Below are 18,324 nucleotides of genomic sequence, written 5' to 3'. Positions count from 1 at the left end.
ATCTCTGTGAGGGCATTTGTAACCAAAGAGTTTTCTGCAGGGCATTCCCACAGAAAGTGTATCACTTTACCTCTTCTTTTTATGGGGCTTATTCGATAAACTTCTCTTTCATCATTTAGGGAATTTTCTCCTACCATATTAGAGATTTTCCTCATATGTACTTGAAAGCACATATGCAAACAAATGAGCTCGCACATGCAAAACAATTAACAATACATAATATGGCACACACGTATTTGAACCTGCCTGTCCAAAAGTGCCTGTTTTAGCTTGTCTATTTTCATGCAAATATAATGTAAATGCATAAAATGAAAAAGTTGGAAAGATAAGTTATTTTACTCTTGCCCTCTTCCTTACATCCTGTTTGTCACATTTTGTTTGCCCACCTCATTCACCTCACATGTATCTATATATCGGTTTAAGGTGTGTGACAAATTCATCTTCTGCTGAATTCATTTATATACCAGCTGAAAGCTTTGCTTTTTCATGATGTCTTCAGGTATTGATTCTTTGCAACAAAACCAGCTGGTCTTCCAGCAGCACATAGAATTTCATAATAGTCTCCTAATCCTCTCATTGTAATGTTGCTTTTTCCTCTGACAAGCACACTGTTGCAAACAAAAGGCTCGTGTTAGTGCTGTGCGTGTGTGTGTGTGTGTGTGTATGCATGCATGCATCTGTGTGTGTGTGTATGTGTGTGTGTGTGTGTGTGTGTGTGTGTGTGTGTGTGTGTGTGTGTGTGTGTGTGTGTGTGTGTGTGTGCGCGCGCGCGCTCTTCCTTCGTGTGTATGCATGTGTGTGTGCTTGTTTCAAGCATACTTGTCATTCCTCACCTTTTTAGACTTTGTGTCAAGTGGTTTAGGTTGTTTTAACCAGGCTGAGGGTCAGCAGGGTCGTCAGGGGTCACCAGAAGGATTATTGTAATTAGGTGACAAATTACTGGTTGAGGGTGGAACTGGACAATGCTCTCTGTCAGGTGTTGAGAACTCACATAATTTTAACAAGAATTAAACCAAACATGATGATCATCAAGACAAGTTGAGCGAGAGGTGAAATACAAGGGAGGGAGAGGTTAAAAACTGAAAAAGTTTAACTTGATTATCCTGCTCATTCAAACACCAATACGCATTTTGGATAATGTGGTTGCATACATTATTTCAAGATGAACAGCCTAAATTAACTACTTTTGTTGTCCTACGTATTTGTAGCAGCTCATTATCAAGTGAAACCAGATACAAACAATCAGCAGGTAGCTCCAGGAAATTATCTGAATGGATTGTATGAGGGTTAATAACGGATTTTATTTTGATGTAACAGCCAGCGGCGGTGAATTTGTTGACATATATCTGTAGTTCTTTTCACTAGGTTTTGCCAATTTTCTCTGACAGAATTTCCCAATATCTGACTCAGGATCATAAGTCGGAGGCTAACATGACCTGTCTTTCCCCTGTTGCTCATAACTACAGTTTAAATGATGGCATGTGAATCTGTATCACTGATGAATTTTAAAATTTATTTTCCTGTTGAAACCTTAAATAATGGCCATCGAAATTGGAGTGACACTTCCTCCTTCTTCTCACAGTGAATTCCCTGATACATTTTTTCATCAGTTTCATCTGAAGGTGAATTCTGCTGCCAACTGCTTAATGTCCGACAGTGCACAAGTATAGAATGACAAGATATTTCGAGACTTTAATCCTTGCTTTTTTATGTGGATATTACTTATTTTGTTATTATTGTTACTATCTTACATCCGTAGCTTTGCAGAACAAGGGAAAATTACTTTTAATTGACTAATCTATGAAGAATCTCCTCAACAACTTAGAGATCACAATTAATTAATCTATTCATTACAGGAATCTTTGAGGGTGGAGAAAGATGTGTATTTAAATTCACAAGGTGTTTTTAATCTTGTGCACCTTCAGTTAAGACTTGTGCTATGTTTAATATTTTACAGAAATATTACTACATCTGATCTAATAATATTGTTCCCAAAAGTCATATAAATGTAATTCTATGGTTTATTTAGTCCTCTGGAGTCCCTGTATTTATCATGAATACACTGATCATGTTTTGTTTGTAGTAAAATAACTTTATGTATAAAGTATGTCCTGTAGATTCTAGCTGAAAACAGCATTTGAAAAGGCCGATGTGGGGCGTTCACAAATAAAAATCAACCAAAATAAACCTGGACTCCAGAGCAGAGAGGGTCATAAATGACTTGCGGTCACACCGACCCAGTGTGAAATGAAATGTTGGGAAAACAAAGACAGTGAGGAAAATCCCCTGCAGACTACACTCACTGCAAAATTATGCATAATTTAAGCGTGATCCAGTTTTTGTTTTATTCTTTTACTTTCTACTATGTTTTAAAGTCTGTTTGCAGTCATTAAAAATGTTCCAAGTCCATTTTAACATTGTTTTGTTTGAAGGTTTTTCTAAAATCTTTCAAATGACCAAAGTTTACATCACCGTTCTGTTTTCTCCAGGGCAAAGAAACAGGAACAGTGGGGATCCACTGTTTGACACCAAACTATATAAAGTAACTTTTTACATTTGATGTATTGATGTAGATAAGTTAACTTACAGTATACTTCCCATGGTCATACAATCATTTAGCTGTGTTACTTATCTGGAAAGAATCCTGCGCAGGCATTTAAACATTTAAACTTTGGTCTTGTCTTTCATTACTAATTTAAATGTGGTTTTCCTGGTAAACAGGATAACACTGAGCTCTGCTCAACTAGGCAGAGCTCATATTTATTTAAAACTAAATTAGACTAAAATAAATATTTTACTCCGTTTGCATTGCCTTGCATTTATTTGAGATGGGTGGGAGCAGGATTTGAGAGCTAACATGGCCGCCACAGCAAACATCAAAGAATGAAATCATGTTGAGAACTCAGATCATATCTGACTTGGCTAAGTAGGTCCTGCTTTGGAGGGGTCAAAGTTCAGGGGTTGGTGCCCTTACTTAGCCTTAAGGGTCACACTACCTGAATACCACGGTGACTTGACATTATACCATGACCATGTGACATATCTCTTGTGTACTGTATTGTCTAAGTATCCTGGCTGTCTCTATGTCTTTGTCACTGAGGAATCTTGTCTTGAATTATTTGTCAGACATGTTGAATTTGTTAAGAAACCAGCAGACAAAACATGAAGCGAGCAACAGGAGGAGAACATTCAAACAATAGTAGGAATGCTCTACGTTCCTCTGTGGCATTTGTCTCTCAGAATTCCCCCTGCTCTTCTTCCTGCCTCAGCAGGTTCATATGCACGCTGTACTCTTTGATAGTTTGTATCTTCAGAGCAGGACCCAAAGTCAGCCTTGAGATGTTCTTTAAGTCCTTGGATCAGCATCATTTCAGCATTAAGAAATACATTTCTCTCTCATGTTTTACCTCCATATATTACAAACTCAGCTATTGTATAATATGTTTTTTGTTTGATAAAACATGCAACTATATATGTCCTCACACACCTTCCCATGAATCTCTTAATCCCAGCCCCTGAACGTAGGCCAAATAGCCCACCACTGTATATAAAGTATAATAACAGAGGAGCAATTTGTGTTGTGTGTTGTCCTGCCATCCTTTTAATTGATGGGACTTTATAATACTTAATAGTTTTCTTACATATTGCAACAAAGAATAGTTGTGAATGAATTGAATTTGAAGCATTGTTGTACTTCAGCATAGTAGTTTTGATACTAGGTATTTTTTATCCAGACTTGTTATGCATCATTGTGTGTGTGTATAGTGTGCATTCATTTACATGTAACACTATATATAGGTGGAAGCCTGCCAACCTTAGAGTGGTTGGTGTAGTGAACTTAATAAGCTCTTAACAAGGAGCAACTGAAGAGGGACTCCTTTACCTTGTACATGAAATACAGCACATTGCATCTTCGTGAATTCAAAATACATGCTGCATCAGTGCCTGTTCTTTATCATTTCCTGCTTCAGATTCTTACAGAATTAGCAATGCTCCCATCCTCTTGTGTGTTTTGCTGAGCGTTACCCTACCCCCATCCCTGCTCCGCAATGCAGTAGCCACTATGCAGGTGGTATAATGGTAGGCCTGCACCTGAGGATAAAGAGCGTATCACAACACTCTGGGAGGTGATGATGGAGGGAAACATATTGTTCTCCTGTTATTGCTGTTGTTTCTTTATTCATTCGTGGGGTTTGAATTCGGAAACATTTAACATGGCCGAAATTTGGATGTGATACGTTTCTATATTTAAGTCTCTTTATGCATATTATCCATATCATCAATACAAATACAACTGCAGCGAAAGGTGCTCCATCTTACGGAAAAAAGAAGAGTATACAAAAAAAATATATTTCTAGAAAGTTTCAAGAGCACAGACGTTATTCACCGCCCAAACGTTGAGGTCCTTGCTGGCTCAAGTTCTTGTTACATCCCATGGTGGCGTGGCACCTATAGGAAATGCAAAGATAAATGTAGGAGTGATTTCAAAATCATCAGCAGATATTTCCTTTTAAAAACTGAATTGTGTAGGTGATTTTTTTCTTTTATTTGGGTAGCTACTGTATAAATCAATTTATAATCTGATACATTTATTACGTATCATGCCTTTATTGCTTGTCCAGTTACCCTTCAATTGATGAATGATTTTATCAACATTTACAAAGTTTAATTATAAATTTGTGTCTTTTTGTTTCCAGATCAGAGCAAACCTTCAAGAGGGCAGGCACTGGACCCGTTGGCAAGGTGGCCCGTCATCATAGTAACCACAACATCAGAGTCAAGTCCCTCCGTCTTTTACGAAATGGAAAGAACTCATCAAGCAAGACCCCTGCTTCCTCCTCTATCCTCCCTTCATCGCTCCGTTCCTCTACCCTTCCTCCACTGTCCTCCATCCCGTCTTCAACTCCTCCATCATCCAGTCCCTCTCAAAGCGACGAGCAACACAAGCAGCAAAACACAACCAGGATGGCTTTCATCAAGTAAGTGAATGAATTTTATCCAACACTGTCAAATAGATAAGTAAGTGCTGTGTGAACTGGACAAAGTCCCACATGACACTGCCAGAAGTTGAAGAACAAGAATAAGCCAACAAGTTGAGTAGGCAGGCAGGCAGCCATCATGGGACCTGTTCTACCCATCCATGTCACTCACCCCACTTCATGTAAGCTCTGTAATTCCACATGACAGATTCTGGAACCAGAACAGGAGGTTCCTTGAAAGTGGTGACAGTCGTAAGTATTAAGCACAACCCACACAGCCCGAGGGCAAGAAATTAACAATTTAATTCCAATACTAGTTTGCCGTTTTCATTTTAATCTCCGCCCGCTGGGACTAAACAAATTTATCCTATATTATATTTTCAAAGACTTGCTGTGATTTTTGACTTAATGCATCACTGAACCTCAAATGCTTGTGCTGCATACTAATGTGTGCATTGCTCAGATTAAGTGAAGGCCCACAAAACATAGTTATTAAAACTGAAGATGCTACATGAAACAATACAAATCATTCAAAACCATAAAATGCTCATATGTATTGAGTGTAAAAGCTCATCAAACAGATGAATCTCAGCTCATATCCCAGGAACTGTAATCTGCTCCCATCTGTATCTGTCTGTACCTTTACACTGGCTTATGGCTTAGCCAGACATGGAACTAGTTGTGCTGTTCTAGCTCTATATATCTAGCATGAATAATTTATACACTAATAAGTGACTTGAGGGAATTTTATAATATTGTAGTTGATGAAAACACATTGTTTATATTGGTGTATACACGTTATTTATTCACACAATACAGAAAAGCATTTTTGAAATTATACAAAAAATAATAATTTTTTTGTCTTAGTAAAATCACAAAAATCGTTATTCTGTCAAATCTATTTTTGCTAAGTCATATAAAATACATTTGTTGGAGTTTTCAATGGATTAGCTGAATTGTCAAAGTAGGTAGGAAGTTGGAAGAACCTTGCTGGTAATTAACGAGATCAAACTTGCCAAATAAGCCCTTTTATTGACTGATGACGGATGTCGCAGAAAGCTGTGGTCCGGCTCAAAGTAAGTATATTAAGCAGAGAAAACCACATCACAGACCATATCAAGTTTCACACTATCAAACGAGCAACATGTAAATCTGTGTTAATCTGGTTTGAGGATCTGCTTGTAGGAAGTGTGTTTATTTTACAGACAGTGACGCCCCACATCAAACATCTTCCCACTGATCAATCCAACAGCTGCAACAGGAACTGCTAGTTTCCTTTCAGCTTTTGTTAAACCATAAAATTCCAAGTGAGCTGATCAGCATCTGTTGTGTCAATTAGTAAGAAGTAAGTTTTTTATGTAATGCTAAACATTTGATCCATGCCCATTCCACAGAAGACACTGCACAGTGGTAACTGAAACCTGTCAAGGTTTTTGCCAATGTGTGATATTTGGAAATACAGTGTAGGTAAACAGCACCATGGTTAGAAAAAAAAAAATCATTGTATTCATTTGCTCAGCTGAAAAACAACCTGTCACCACACTAGTATTGTTAAAGCAAGGCTGGGCAGTTCACCACTGATAACCATGTTCTAGTCATAATATTTTTTACTATGATGAAAGTTTGAAACAAAAGCTTCTCACATTCTCATGTGATTATCAGACTCTCTGGTTTGTGTTTTTCCTGTGTGTAAAGACTAATGGTAAATGGATCACACTGATGTGTTTATGGTCTTTCTAATGGGTTTATGAGATGAGTGTGTATGAGTGACAGAGAGACAGAGAGAGATAACCCATCCTGTTGTGTTTTCCATAGTATTTTACAGCAGGGCAGGGTGGGTACACCACAGCACTAAAATAGACCTGTAGTTTCCTGTTTAGTAAGTTACACACCTTCTCCACAATATGCCCCTCCCAATAATCTCATGGGAGGTACACACATCTCTACTACTAACAGGACAACTTGTTTATATATACACATGCCTTTTAGGGAATATATATTTACAGAGTAGTCAGTGATGTGCACTTGTTCCTTCTATGTGTGGGAAATAAGGAAATGCAACTGACATGTACAGGAAGATGAGCTAAGCTCTCCTGTCTTCACCACCTTAGTGATGGACAGTATCTGCTTGCCCTGACACACACAGCCTGGAATTACTTTTCCTCTCTTTGTGATTTATACAGGAGGTCACATCAGGAGAAGTGTTTGAAGTTCATTCAAAGTACAGAAGCGAAGAGAGGTGACAGGGATTCATTTTTTTTTTTTTACAGTAAACGTAGGATACCTGCAGGAAAAGGATGGAAGTCTTTATGCGATGCATCCATTAGTAATTATTTGTATTATCGCTGTCAAGGACAATTACTGAAGGAAAACAAAAAAGCAAGTAGATAAGTTGGATGCTGTTATTTGGCTTTTCAACTCAATTATTTCTTTTCTTTATTAGAATCTTATTAGACTTGAATTAAACCATAACCAGTAACCATTTACTGTGCATATGTCAGACTTGAACCTGTTAGGTTAGGTGAAGTAGTACAGCGTGCATTCTATAGCTATTTTATGATTTTTAGATTCAATTGAATCTTAACACACTTAGTCTACAAACAGAATATTTCACTTTCAATAAAAAATTCAGTTTTTGCTTTGTCATCATGGGGTACTATGTGTAGACTGATGAGGGAAAAGATTAATTTAAATGATTTTTAGCATAAAGCTGCAACATAAAATGTGAAAAAAGTGAGGGGGCTGAATACTTGCTGAGTGCACAGCACATTGATAGACAGGCTAGCAGGGAGGAAAACACGTTTTCCAGATGACAGTGCACAGGTAACTAGCTCAACCAGTATTCTGCCAAAGAGACACACGTGCAGTCTTTTACAACTGAACACAAACTTGTACTCTCCCAACATAAAGAACATTTTAAATTGCATGCTTCTTGCTGCATGTATTTTATATCTTGTATATTTTTGCAGCTGCTCTTTTAACATTCTTCAAATTGATACATGAAACAAACAATAATGGCAAAAATTGTTTTTCACACACACGCACACGCATACTGTCTCTCTGTGGCATCCTTTCACAGAAACAGTATGTGCAAAGTTAATCTCCTTTGTATTACAGTATAATAAGTCAGATATGCTCATGGGCTTTAATAGCTTGTAATTGAGACCTCTGCTTTGGGAATAATCTGGCTAAGAAATGCTGGCTCAATATCTAGACATGAGTACTGTTGTCTTATGTCTTATAAACCTTGTATGTGTGTGTGTATATTACTCCACCTGGCCAAGGCTGCAAGGGTAACTAGTTGTTTGTAGAAGTTGATCATTATGCTCAGGTATTAACGGATAAAGTCACTGAAACAATTAGAGCCATAGGTTTTCCCAAGGTAGAGCATCAGAACATATGTGACCCTGCAGTGTGCAAGAAGTGTATGGGCTTTAAAAAAAAAAAGTGATTCAAGTCTGTGCATACTGCATGAGCTTGTGTGTGAATAGGAGTGTGTGTTGGCTGAAGCTTGTCATCTGATCCACTGGTGTTACTGACTGTATGTTCAGCAGTGTGGGAGCCACTCTCCTGTCCTGTACTCACCTCTCATCTCCTCTCCCTGGGGAAGTGTGTGTGCGTGTGTGTGTGTGTGCGTGCGTGTGTGTGCACATTTTACGTACATGTGCACACTTTCAGTTCATATTAACATTAGTGACATTCATAATGAGATCATGTGTTTTTTTAACCTGCTTGTTCATGTGTGTGCTGATGTGCATTTATGTTGTGCGTGCCAAATGTGATGAAACACAATGCAAAATAAATCCCGGCTGTGGTCATATACATGAATAGTTTTAAATCATTCAGGCAAATATAAGCACATTCATGGATATGCTATATACACACATGCACCACCTCTGCCATTGTTAAAGGAACTGTTAAGATGCAGGTGTAGTGGTGTTATGTAACAGGGTAGTGAGGATACGGGACGGATGACTGATCAAACACACACACACACAGCTCATCCTATTTAAAGAAACAAAGGGACAGTGGAAGCCTTACTGCGGTGTTGGGTGCTTAGACCAGTTCAGTGACTCCTTCATTCCCCTAACAACCAGAAACAAATCATGCATGGCTTTAATCACTGTTTGATCTAGTAGTTTAATATTAAAATCATAAAAAGCAGCAATATACTGACAATGTTTTCTCCTTGTATTATATAATCTCTTTAAGGTCCTTTCACACTGCACATGATTGATGTTCTCATTCACTGTTTAATAACATGTAACTACAAAAATAGTGATAAATGAATAAACACTTTACATAATTTATAGTACATTCCATGGCCTTCAGTTCAGACTAAATAAAATAATTCAGTTCACTCACTTAACATCTAGTGTGTAATGTACGTCATACACTGGTATAAAGAGTTCCTTCTAAAAAAGACAGTACAATGTCCTCAGAGCTCCTTTGATCCATGACATGCTGTCCAGACGTATTTAGGATTTAATCTTGTATCACCACTCCTGCTTTTTGTCTCTACAATTAGTATGTTTATTGATACTCATTAGATATAATGCACAGGTAAGGCCTAATTACCTTACTGCATATTTGACAACCTTTTCTAACTAAGATACTGGCACCTGATTGGTCGTACCCTCCAGACCTTCCTGTCTGCAGTTTGTCAGCATTTAGATTTTATTAAGGCAGAAACTAAAGATATAACATGTGTTTGTATTTTCATTTGTGTTTTCCTGAAGACAGGGTGTAATTGTCTCTGTCGCACTGGCAATTTAATTATATTAAAACACAGTGTGTGGTACACAGTGTTCTTAAAACTAGTTGCGTAATGTGACAGGCACAACAGACGTTCCTTTTAAAAACTTGCTTATGTCTGGTCTCAACTTGTTTGTTATTCCTGTGACATAAAACAAGTAAGCAGTAATCATGTCATGCTCAGCTGCTATGAAATGTGGCTGGTTTAATTGATAATAACAGTCTATATCATCACTGCCCTGTAATGTCCAAGTGCTCCTTTTTTTTTTTTTTTCAATTTTGTTCCCCTGACACACAACACCACTCTAATCTTAATGATTCATTACATCACTCCAGATTTCTCAGCGATGCCCGGCTGCTGTTTGGTGCGTGTGTGTGTTTGAGATGACTGTAACTGCAGCAGGTTTTACCCATGTGAATGATTGCATTCTTCAGGTCACACACTAGTGAAAAGGCCAAGGCTCGATGATATCCCACACCATGGTGTTTGTTTGATCAAAGCGTCAGCCTTAAGCCCTACAGAAACACACACGCTCTACAACTTTGTTTCAACCCTAAGACTTGAAGGTTTGCAAGAGAAATACAATAGTACAGGTGAATTAGCTGTTTGAACTCTGGCTGAACTTAATTTCCCATTTAGTTTCTGCCCATACATCAACTACAGTTTGCAGTCTAAATGTCCATTTTTCCAAATCCTCTTTTTATGTTTTGATTTATCAGTTCAAAACCAATGTAACCTCTTGTTATACTGTAGCTCTTCTAATAAATCATCATCATATACCCTACAGGGAATTCTTAAGCTCTTTACGACAGTTTAAACCTCAGTATTTCTAATTTGATTCAAACATGACCACTTTGGTTAAGCCTTATTATGCTTATCACATAATTCTAGTAAAGCCTGCGCATGTACACAATTTCTGTGGGTAAAGTTTTCCACTGAGGGGTCAGATGCAAGGCAGAGGCACTGCAAAAGTGAATGGCAGTTTTGGCCCACGCCTTTCTGTTTATCTAGAAAGGTGAACAAAAGCTAGCAGGTATAAATGTAAAAGTGAGTGAACCATGAATGGACCACACCTCACCATTTTTCTAAAAGCTGAATGGAGAGGCCCCCCCCCCCCATGCCTGCAGTGAAGGGAAGTGATGAATTGAATAGACTTAAAATAAATTACTTTGTGAGGTATGTTCGTTGTTGTTTTTCCAGTGTAAAAAGGAACTGTCAGTCTGGAAAAACTGGAAAAGTATACATGCTGAGTTTTCACCAAGACACATGTCATAAGTTGCTGCATATCTAAAATCTTAATGAAAGGGCTGTTTGAATGCAAGTCACTGCAGTGAATGGAAAAGGTCAAAGTTAATGACTGTAGGGTAAAAGACCTCAAGATTAAAAGTATAAAAGTCAACAAAGCCAGGATAAAGGACAATGCCTAATCCTCTGATGCACTGGGAATGAGGATGTTTTGTTTGACTGATTTATGTGTCACATCTTCGTCTATATGTGCAGTGTATTGCAAGGTTGGAGTCCGCTAAGCCATCTTGACCGTATGTCTGTTGATACTGCCTTGTATTCCTTCACATCCCTCACAGCAAGTCCTGAATCACCAGCAGCCAGAGTTTCTGTTTCTGAAGTGACTGTACAGTCACCAGGGGCATGATGTTGTTGACCAGTATTGAAATGAAGGCTGTCACTACTTCTGTAAACTCATCACCAACAGCCCAACACCTGACCTCTCTTCTCACCACAACTTCCCATATCCATTGTTGTTTATGTTCCAGTTTGAGGAATATGCCAGAATGATCTTATAAACCTTATAAGAGGAATGTAGCTGACTTACTGACTGAGTGATCAACCATTGGTCAGCTGAATACGGCGTGACTGAGTGATAAGTTTAAACCATTGGTTGGCTGTCCAAGTTTTGGAATTTTCCTATTGGTTGTTGCTTTGTCTTAGTGCCTTTGTCGCTGTATTTATAGACTTTCATTCCCCTTTAGTGCAAAAGTTTGTTTGGATTAAATAGAACAACTGCAAGTTGGTAGTGACAGCAATGGCTTCATTGACTGGACAGACAAAGAGCACCAACTACAACATGTCAAATATTATCAATAGAAAATCCAATGAATTAGATATGTGATTTATATGTGGCAGGCAAAACTGATCAGCAAAAAGAAATTCAAATTGATTTTACCAAAAGACCACCTCTTTGTTTACCCACTGTGATAATACAGGAATTCCCCCAGACCTCTGTAAAGGGACATCGGAAGCAATCACTCTGTTCCTACCCTGATCTACATTCCACTTGCTTTAAATGAACTGTCATGCTAGAAGTCTTTAGTAACTTCCCAGTACTTCCTATAGCCCGTATCAAAGATTGTATCTGATATCTGCTGTGTCCTACTATGAACACCTGCTGAGGACAGGATGGGGGAGATGGGGCTGTAAAGGTTTGTGGTGAATGGCTGAGTCTGTTGTCTCTATTTGAGGAAGGAGCTTGTCACTGAGTTGTCAGAACATTAATAAAAACACATGCCAGGTCAGAAAGCTTTGACAAAACATCAAAAAAGCTCTCCTCCTCTTTCTCTTCCCGGTCGTATACATTTCCAGCCGCTTCCCCCTCTCTCGTGTGTTTCACAGAAGATGTTAGAGTTCAGCCCTCACCTTAAATCATTTTCTCTTCAGTCTCTTGTTGTGCCACTTGGTTGACAGCAGTTGAGGTAAAAGTAGCATCTGATTTCATCTTCTGATTTTATGTAGCCATTCGTGATGCATCGACCGGCTCTCATGTCATCCGAATCCGCATGTATGCATAAATCAGCCACCCGCCACCCAAAAAAATTATTTTCTCCTGAAAAGTAAAATCTCTGAATCAACATCTGCGTAAAAGGGAAAGCCAACATCAGGGAACATGGGTGTGACATTTTGATAACATGTTAAGTGTGCGATTCGCCACTGGGGGACTTAAAAATGTCTGAAGAAGTTAGCATCAAAGCTATGCATCAACATGTTGTAGATAGCACACAGCAATTTTACTTGTGTTTGAAGAGTAGTCAAAATGTGCGCAGCTAATAAAAGCACCTCCACACTCAGTTCATCAGCCATTGTGGTTTGAAAGTAACATCTTTATGCTCAGATGTGTATGTTGTACATCACAGTAGACACTGACATGTTGACGTCACACTGATTCGGGAAGAGCTGTTTGCATATGCTGCCTTTGTTTGCTTCAGCTTCAGGGTCACCTTGTCGGCAATATAGTGTGATTCCTGTGTAAAAAGAGCTACTGACTCATTGCTAAGGAAATGGTTTTCCTGCTGCAGCACATTATGGCCTCCTGTTACAGTGTAATTGATTTTAAATTATAGATGATGTATGTCTGCTGGAGCAGAGAGGTAATAATCATTCCCTTTGTTCAGGTGTTTGTGTGTTTTTGCGTGTGCTGCCCACACCTGTTTATGGATATTTATACATGTGTATGCATGTACAGAATATGTATGTTTTTGTATGTGATGTACATGTTGTACATCTTTTGTGTGTGTAACCATTTACTTTTATGTACCCTGATTGTATGTGTGCACACACTCTCACAAAGCCTCTGAGAAACAGAAGCAACCTGAGCTCAGTTCACCTGACTGATGTTACCTGGCTAACACTTTCCCATTCCTGTAGCAGGCACACAATAGACTTCACATAACTGTGTGTGTGTGTGTGTGTGTGTGTGTGTGTGTGTGTGTGTGTGTGTGTGTGTGTGTGTGTGTGTGTGTGTGTGCAAGAGAGACAGAGCTCCATTCACCTGACTGTTACTCAGCCACCTCAGTGTAAATTATTCCCACCCCAGTGTAGCATGCTCCCAACTCGACACCCAGTCTAAATGTTTTAGTAGTTCCATTATGGCCCATTATGAATGGAAACTATATTAACTAAGCAATTGTATATGACAGGGGGCGAAACCACTGTATAGGGAACTCTACATCAGACAAATGTGTGGCCAGTTGGGGTTACACAAGTCTGTCTGTCAGGCCCCAACATGTCAAGAGAGCTTATTGTGCTCACTTTTAGCAGTCCCTGATAGACATAAATGATATCATCTACATTGTTTTCCTTTGGAGGGGTCAGGTTTGAGGATGTTTTTGACAGATGCATCGCAGACAGGAACTGTGGCTCCAACCTCGGTAGAGCTGAAGCTGAACTGTATCTGTGGTTTATGATTGTTATCAAATGTTGTCACAGCCCAGAAATGAATCGGTGGACAAAATCTTCAAGATGTAGTTTGTATGAATGCTATCGTGTAAACAGGATGGTCATATTCCTCTGGGAGTGCCTCTTGTTATCTGTTGATTACTGTATCTGACGTGCAGCTGAAATAGTGAGCTCACAAACTGTGAGCTGAAGGTGAACTTTTTATAATTGGTAACACTTGATTTTGTTGGTCCCATTGGTAAAACACCTAAAATGAATTAATTGTGATTTATTGTATAATGTAACCAGGAGAGTCTGTGTATAGCTGGTCAGCCCGAGCATGCAAAACGTGAAATACTGTATGTCTACATGCAGACAGACAAACCACAACAGATAAAGATGAAGTTTAAAGTAATAATTGAATAATGAATGCATATATACTTGCTGCTGCTTATTAACTCAAAACAGCTGACTAAACTGAATGAAATTAATAACTTATAATTAGTACCAAATTGCACAGTTCCTAGGAATTTATTATGAAATTACAAGTGTTACCGTAATTTGCGTTCAGTGTAAAATTGATTGAAAAATGTCAATTTAATGGCAAAATAAGTGTGTCAGACTAAATTAAATTAGAGTCTAATTCTGGCTGCACAACTCCCTTAAACAACATAAAATATATCAACTTAAGGGTAATAACTGTAATTTACTTAATTGAAATTATAAAGTTTTTAATGACTAGTGAAATGCAATGAATGGAGATGAAAGGTAGATGTTTGCAGGGACAGATGGACTTTGTTTTTACAAGTGCAGGTTTCCACATAAAATGAGGGAAACAACTCCTGCATCATGCCAGTATGCACACACTGAACAGGTCCTTATCCATGCAGGTCCTGCCCCAGTGATTGTGTGAGACCATTTCATTGTGGTGGTGACAAAGGTGTCTTTTTTTAATAGCATTTCTATGTGGGTGGCAGGGTGTATACTATTCTCCAAATGGTCATCTTTGGGTTTTGTTTGAGCCATATGTCTTTTTTGTGCTGTTCTGCTTCCTTGGAGGCTGTCTGTTATGTCACATACACCTTCGTTTTTCACAGACCTTCTTTTGGCAGAAAAGTGATTATTCAGGTTCATTTAAAGGCTGTGGACTGAATGGCGTGGGGCCCACCTCGCTGGTTGCTCCATAGACTTGTGTTGCTTACTGGCAATGACAGACTTGGCCATACGCTTGTGTCATGGGGGCCAGTGTCAAGGAGCACCATTACCATAGTGTCAATTCTTCCATTGAATTACCTCCAGAGACTTGTATTGTGGGACGGCCAGACTGAGGGCAGGCCACAGTGAATGGCTGTTTACCACCAGGTTGGGTCTGTCTCCAGTCACATGCAGCTAAAGCCACCGTAGCTAACCTGCTCAGGGTAATCACTGCACACACACACTGACTCCAACACACAATAAAAACCAGGCCAAACAACACACACTCAAAAAGAGACATACTCCCACAGACACACTCATATCTTTCTCTCAGCCTCATGTGCTCCCTCACACACCCTCACAGTCTAAGTCAGACATTTTAATCTGAAGAACAGAAGCGGTGTTTGTCTTGTGGAATGAAGGCAGGCTGTGCTGTAAGTGGTTTACGGCGCAGAGTAAAGCAGCTCTGACAGTAAAGATGAGGTCACACTGAGTCCAAAAAAAGCTGTCATATGTGTGTAATGTTACAGAAAATGTTTGATCTATGGTGCATTGTGCAGATCTTTTATAGCCCATGGTCTCAATCAGAGTTCTGCAAGCAGACACACCAACTCACACTTCACGATTAGAGCTTTTAGCTTATAATCAACTCTTTGTCTGACTTATAGGAAAAGGAACTGTGCCTGTTTTCTAAAACAAGGAGATGAGAAGAAGGGAAGGACACGTGGCCTCTGAAGTATTTCAGAGCTTAAATCTATTTTGTTCCCAAACATATTGAGTATAGTTGTGTCTTCTTTCAGGTTGTTTTAATGTGATGCCACATTGCTGTTGTCTTACTGCTGAAATCAGTTAAGCAGGCGACGGGTGTGTTCAAAAATGTTTGTGGTTTATCATCTAGTATTAACTGGTTTTGGCAGATCATCAAAAGAGTCTTGGTTCAGTTTCAGAGGAACAGTTGTGTGGTTAGGAGTGACGATATTATCTGAGACTAATGTGGGAAACAGTAACCAGTAACTAAATGAATCAAGAGAAAAATGCATTACTGTCTGTGCTTTACTCTGCATTACTGCCTGCAGATACCTCCTCTGTGTACTTACATCAATAAATACTTTCTCTATTTTCCTTAAACTTAGTACCAAATTGTTTTTTTTAAATATCATAGTAATTTACAGCTAATTCTTAGGAAATTATGAGGAAAGTTTCGAAGAAATTATGTGGAATATACAGGACCTGGAAAGATGTTAAGAATTTTGGTGTCAAGTTGCTTTTGTGCTCTGTGTCTGAAGCTTTTCATTTATTTGTCCTCTTCCCCATCTTTCTCTTTCAGGGAGTTGTCGTCCAGACATCAGATCAGTGTCCCAGTCAGGAATGTCCGGGAGTCGACGCTGATCTGACCCTGAAGAGGTGAAGGGATAAAATCCACTACATGTTTACATTATTACATGTTTACATTATGAAACCACTTTAGTTAGTTATGTAAATCACATGATCTTGTTTGTTCTGGGACCTAGATAAGTAACTAGCTCACACAAAAACCCGAAATGAAATCGGTGCACAGGTCATGTGGGGACGTCAGTAAACACCTGTGTAAACCTGTATTGGTTTAAGCTGCAGATCATCTGATGTGACCCAGATTGTGTAGACTAGGTTATGTCGAGCTTTAAAGCCAGAATCTGAAACCTGCTGATTGTTTTAAGTAGTACACTGTATGTGTGTGTGCGTGCACATATGCATGTGCATGTAGACCTGAAACTGTTTGATATTACTTTGTGCTGAGCTAGTGCTGCCTATTTTTCCACTTGACCCATGAATGGATAAGTCCGACTCTTTTTATTGTCTCATATAGTTGCACTAATAAAATATTGATATTTTACTTTTAAACGGAGACTTGTTATTTATTTAGGAGGACGTCTTCCTGGACATTTGGACTGTTACTTTGCTTAAAGTATGAGTTTGGTGACATCCCCCTGTGTGTGTGTGTGTGTGTGTGTGTGTGTGTGTGTGTGTGTGTGTGTGTGTGTGTGTTTTTGTCTCTGTCTCTGCATAATGAGTCAGTTTTTCAGGGGCCAAGAGTGAAACATTTTTTCAATTTTAAGTTTTTATTTCTGAATTTGACATTTGGAAATAAATCAATGATGGTGGATAAAAACATACTTTTGTTTACTACTGTGGCAGCTCGGACTGACTGATCTCAGAACTCACCAGGAACTCCAAAACCTTGTTATGTTTTCCAGTCCTCTCATATCTGTACATTTCTGAGATAGGAAGTCTCAAGATCAAATTGAGATTTTTTTACTTTTTTTAGTAAGTCAGACAGTCTCATCACTTTGAATGCATCCTGCCTCCAGAAGACACGATTTTCTTTTTAAGGTAAGAGGACTTATTCTTTTACTTCGCATGCTTGTGTGTTAGTTTTCAACATATGATTGGTGTTGATACTAGTTTAGATAAGACACACTGTGATGTCACTGCTTGTGTTGAAACAATTACATTATGTTCAAACTGTCCCCACTGTTGTGTGTATTATCTGTGAATCCAAGTGTCTCCCTGTTCATTAACACTCATCTGCAGTGTCATGATTTGAGAGCTGGATTCAATATTAGTATCAATCTGTAATGCCAGGAGAGAAAGCACAGTTAAGTGGATTTACAGCAGATAGAGGGAGGGTGTGGGTTGAAACAAGAACACACTGATACTTGGCTCAGTGATACAGGCTGTTACACAAAAGAACAGGTGAACACTGAAGAAGAAACAGGTTAATGGAACATTTTCTCCCTTTTCTTACAACTTCCTTTTCCTTTTAACTCATTTTTTTTTCATCTCCTATCTCTCTTTCCAGTGTGAGGTATTTCAGTAGTGACCTATTAAAAGCTGTGGATTGTACACAGTGGACTCTGACCTTGTAATGGTTTGACCTGGTAGTTCAGGATCAAAGACAAACTGCACAACCTGGCCAGAAATGTGGGGGTGGACACAGGGGTCGCATACCTCTGCTCATTTCGCTTGCACAGTTTCAGTGCATCACATTATGAAATCAGTGTATGAGAAACATTAAGCTTTAACCTTGTACTTAGAGATTTAAATTTGTTGCAATGTGTATTTTGTAACTGGATTTACAGGAAACTGGGTCTATTTTAAGGCAAGGTTTATGTAAAACAAAACAGAAAGGTCTCATTTCAGTCAAACATTAACATTCACATGTTTTTCTCACATTTCCTTTAAGTCCCT

At 38.7% G+C, this 18,324-nt stretch overlaps 1 protein-coding gene across 1 annotated transcript in view; it reads left to right on the top strand.

Annotated features, from left to right (window-relative positions):
- Window positions 1–16,913, top strand: part of LOC111222473 (TBC1 domain family member 8B-like) — a 52,686-nt gene extending 35,773 nt beyond the window's left edge. Inside the window, exons 14-16 of the mRNA XM_022746209.1 lie at window positions 4,698–4,979; window positions 5,188–5,231; window positions 16,424–16,913. Of these exons, the coding sequence (XP_022601930.1) occupies window positions 4,698–4,979; window positions 5,188–5,231; window positions 16,424–16,485 (388 nt within the window). The 3' untranslated portion in view covers window positions 16,486–16,913. The remainder of the gene's footprint in view (window positions 1–4,697; window positions 4,980–5,187; window positions 5,232–16,423) is intronic.
- The last annotated feature ends 1,411 nt before the right edge of the window (window positions 16,914–18,324 follow it).

The sequence above is a fragment of the Seriola dumerili genome, unplaced genomic scaffold, assembly GCF_002260705.1.
Source record: "Seriola dumerili isolate Sdu_G_001 unplaced genomic scaffold, Sdu_1.0 BDQW01000097.1, whole genome shotgun sequence".
Classification (NCBI taxonomy): Eukaryota; Metazoa; Chordata; class Actinopteri; order Carangiformes; family Carangidae; genus Seriola; species Seriola dumerili.
Note: the sequence above shows the minus strand (reverse complement) of the source record. Positions and strands in the feature narration are given on the sequence as shown.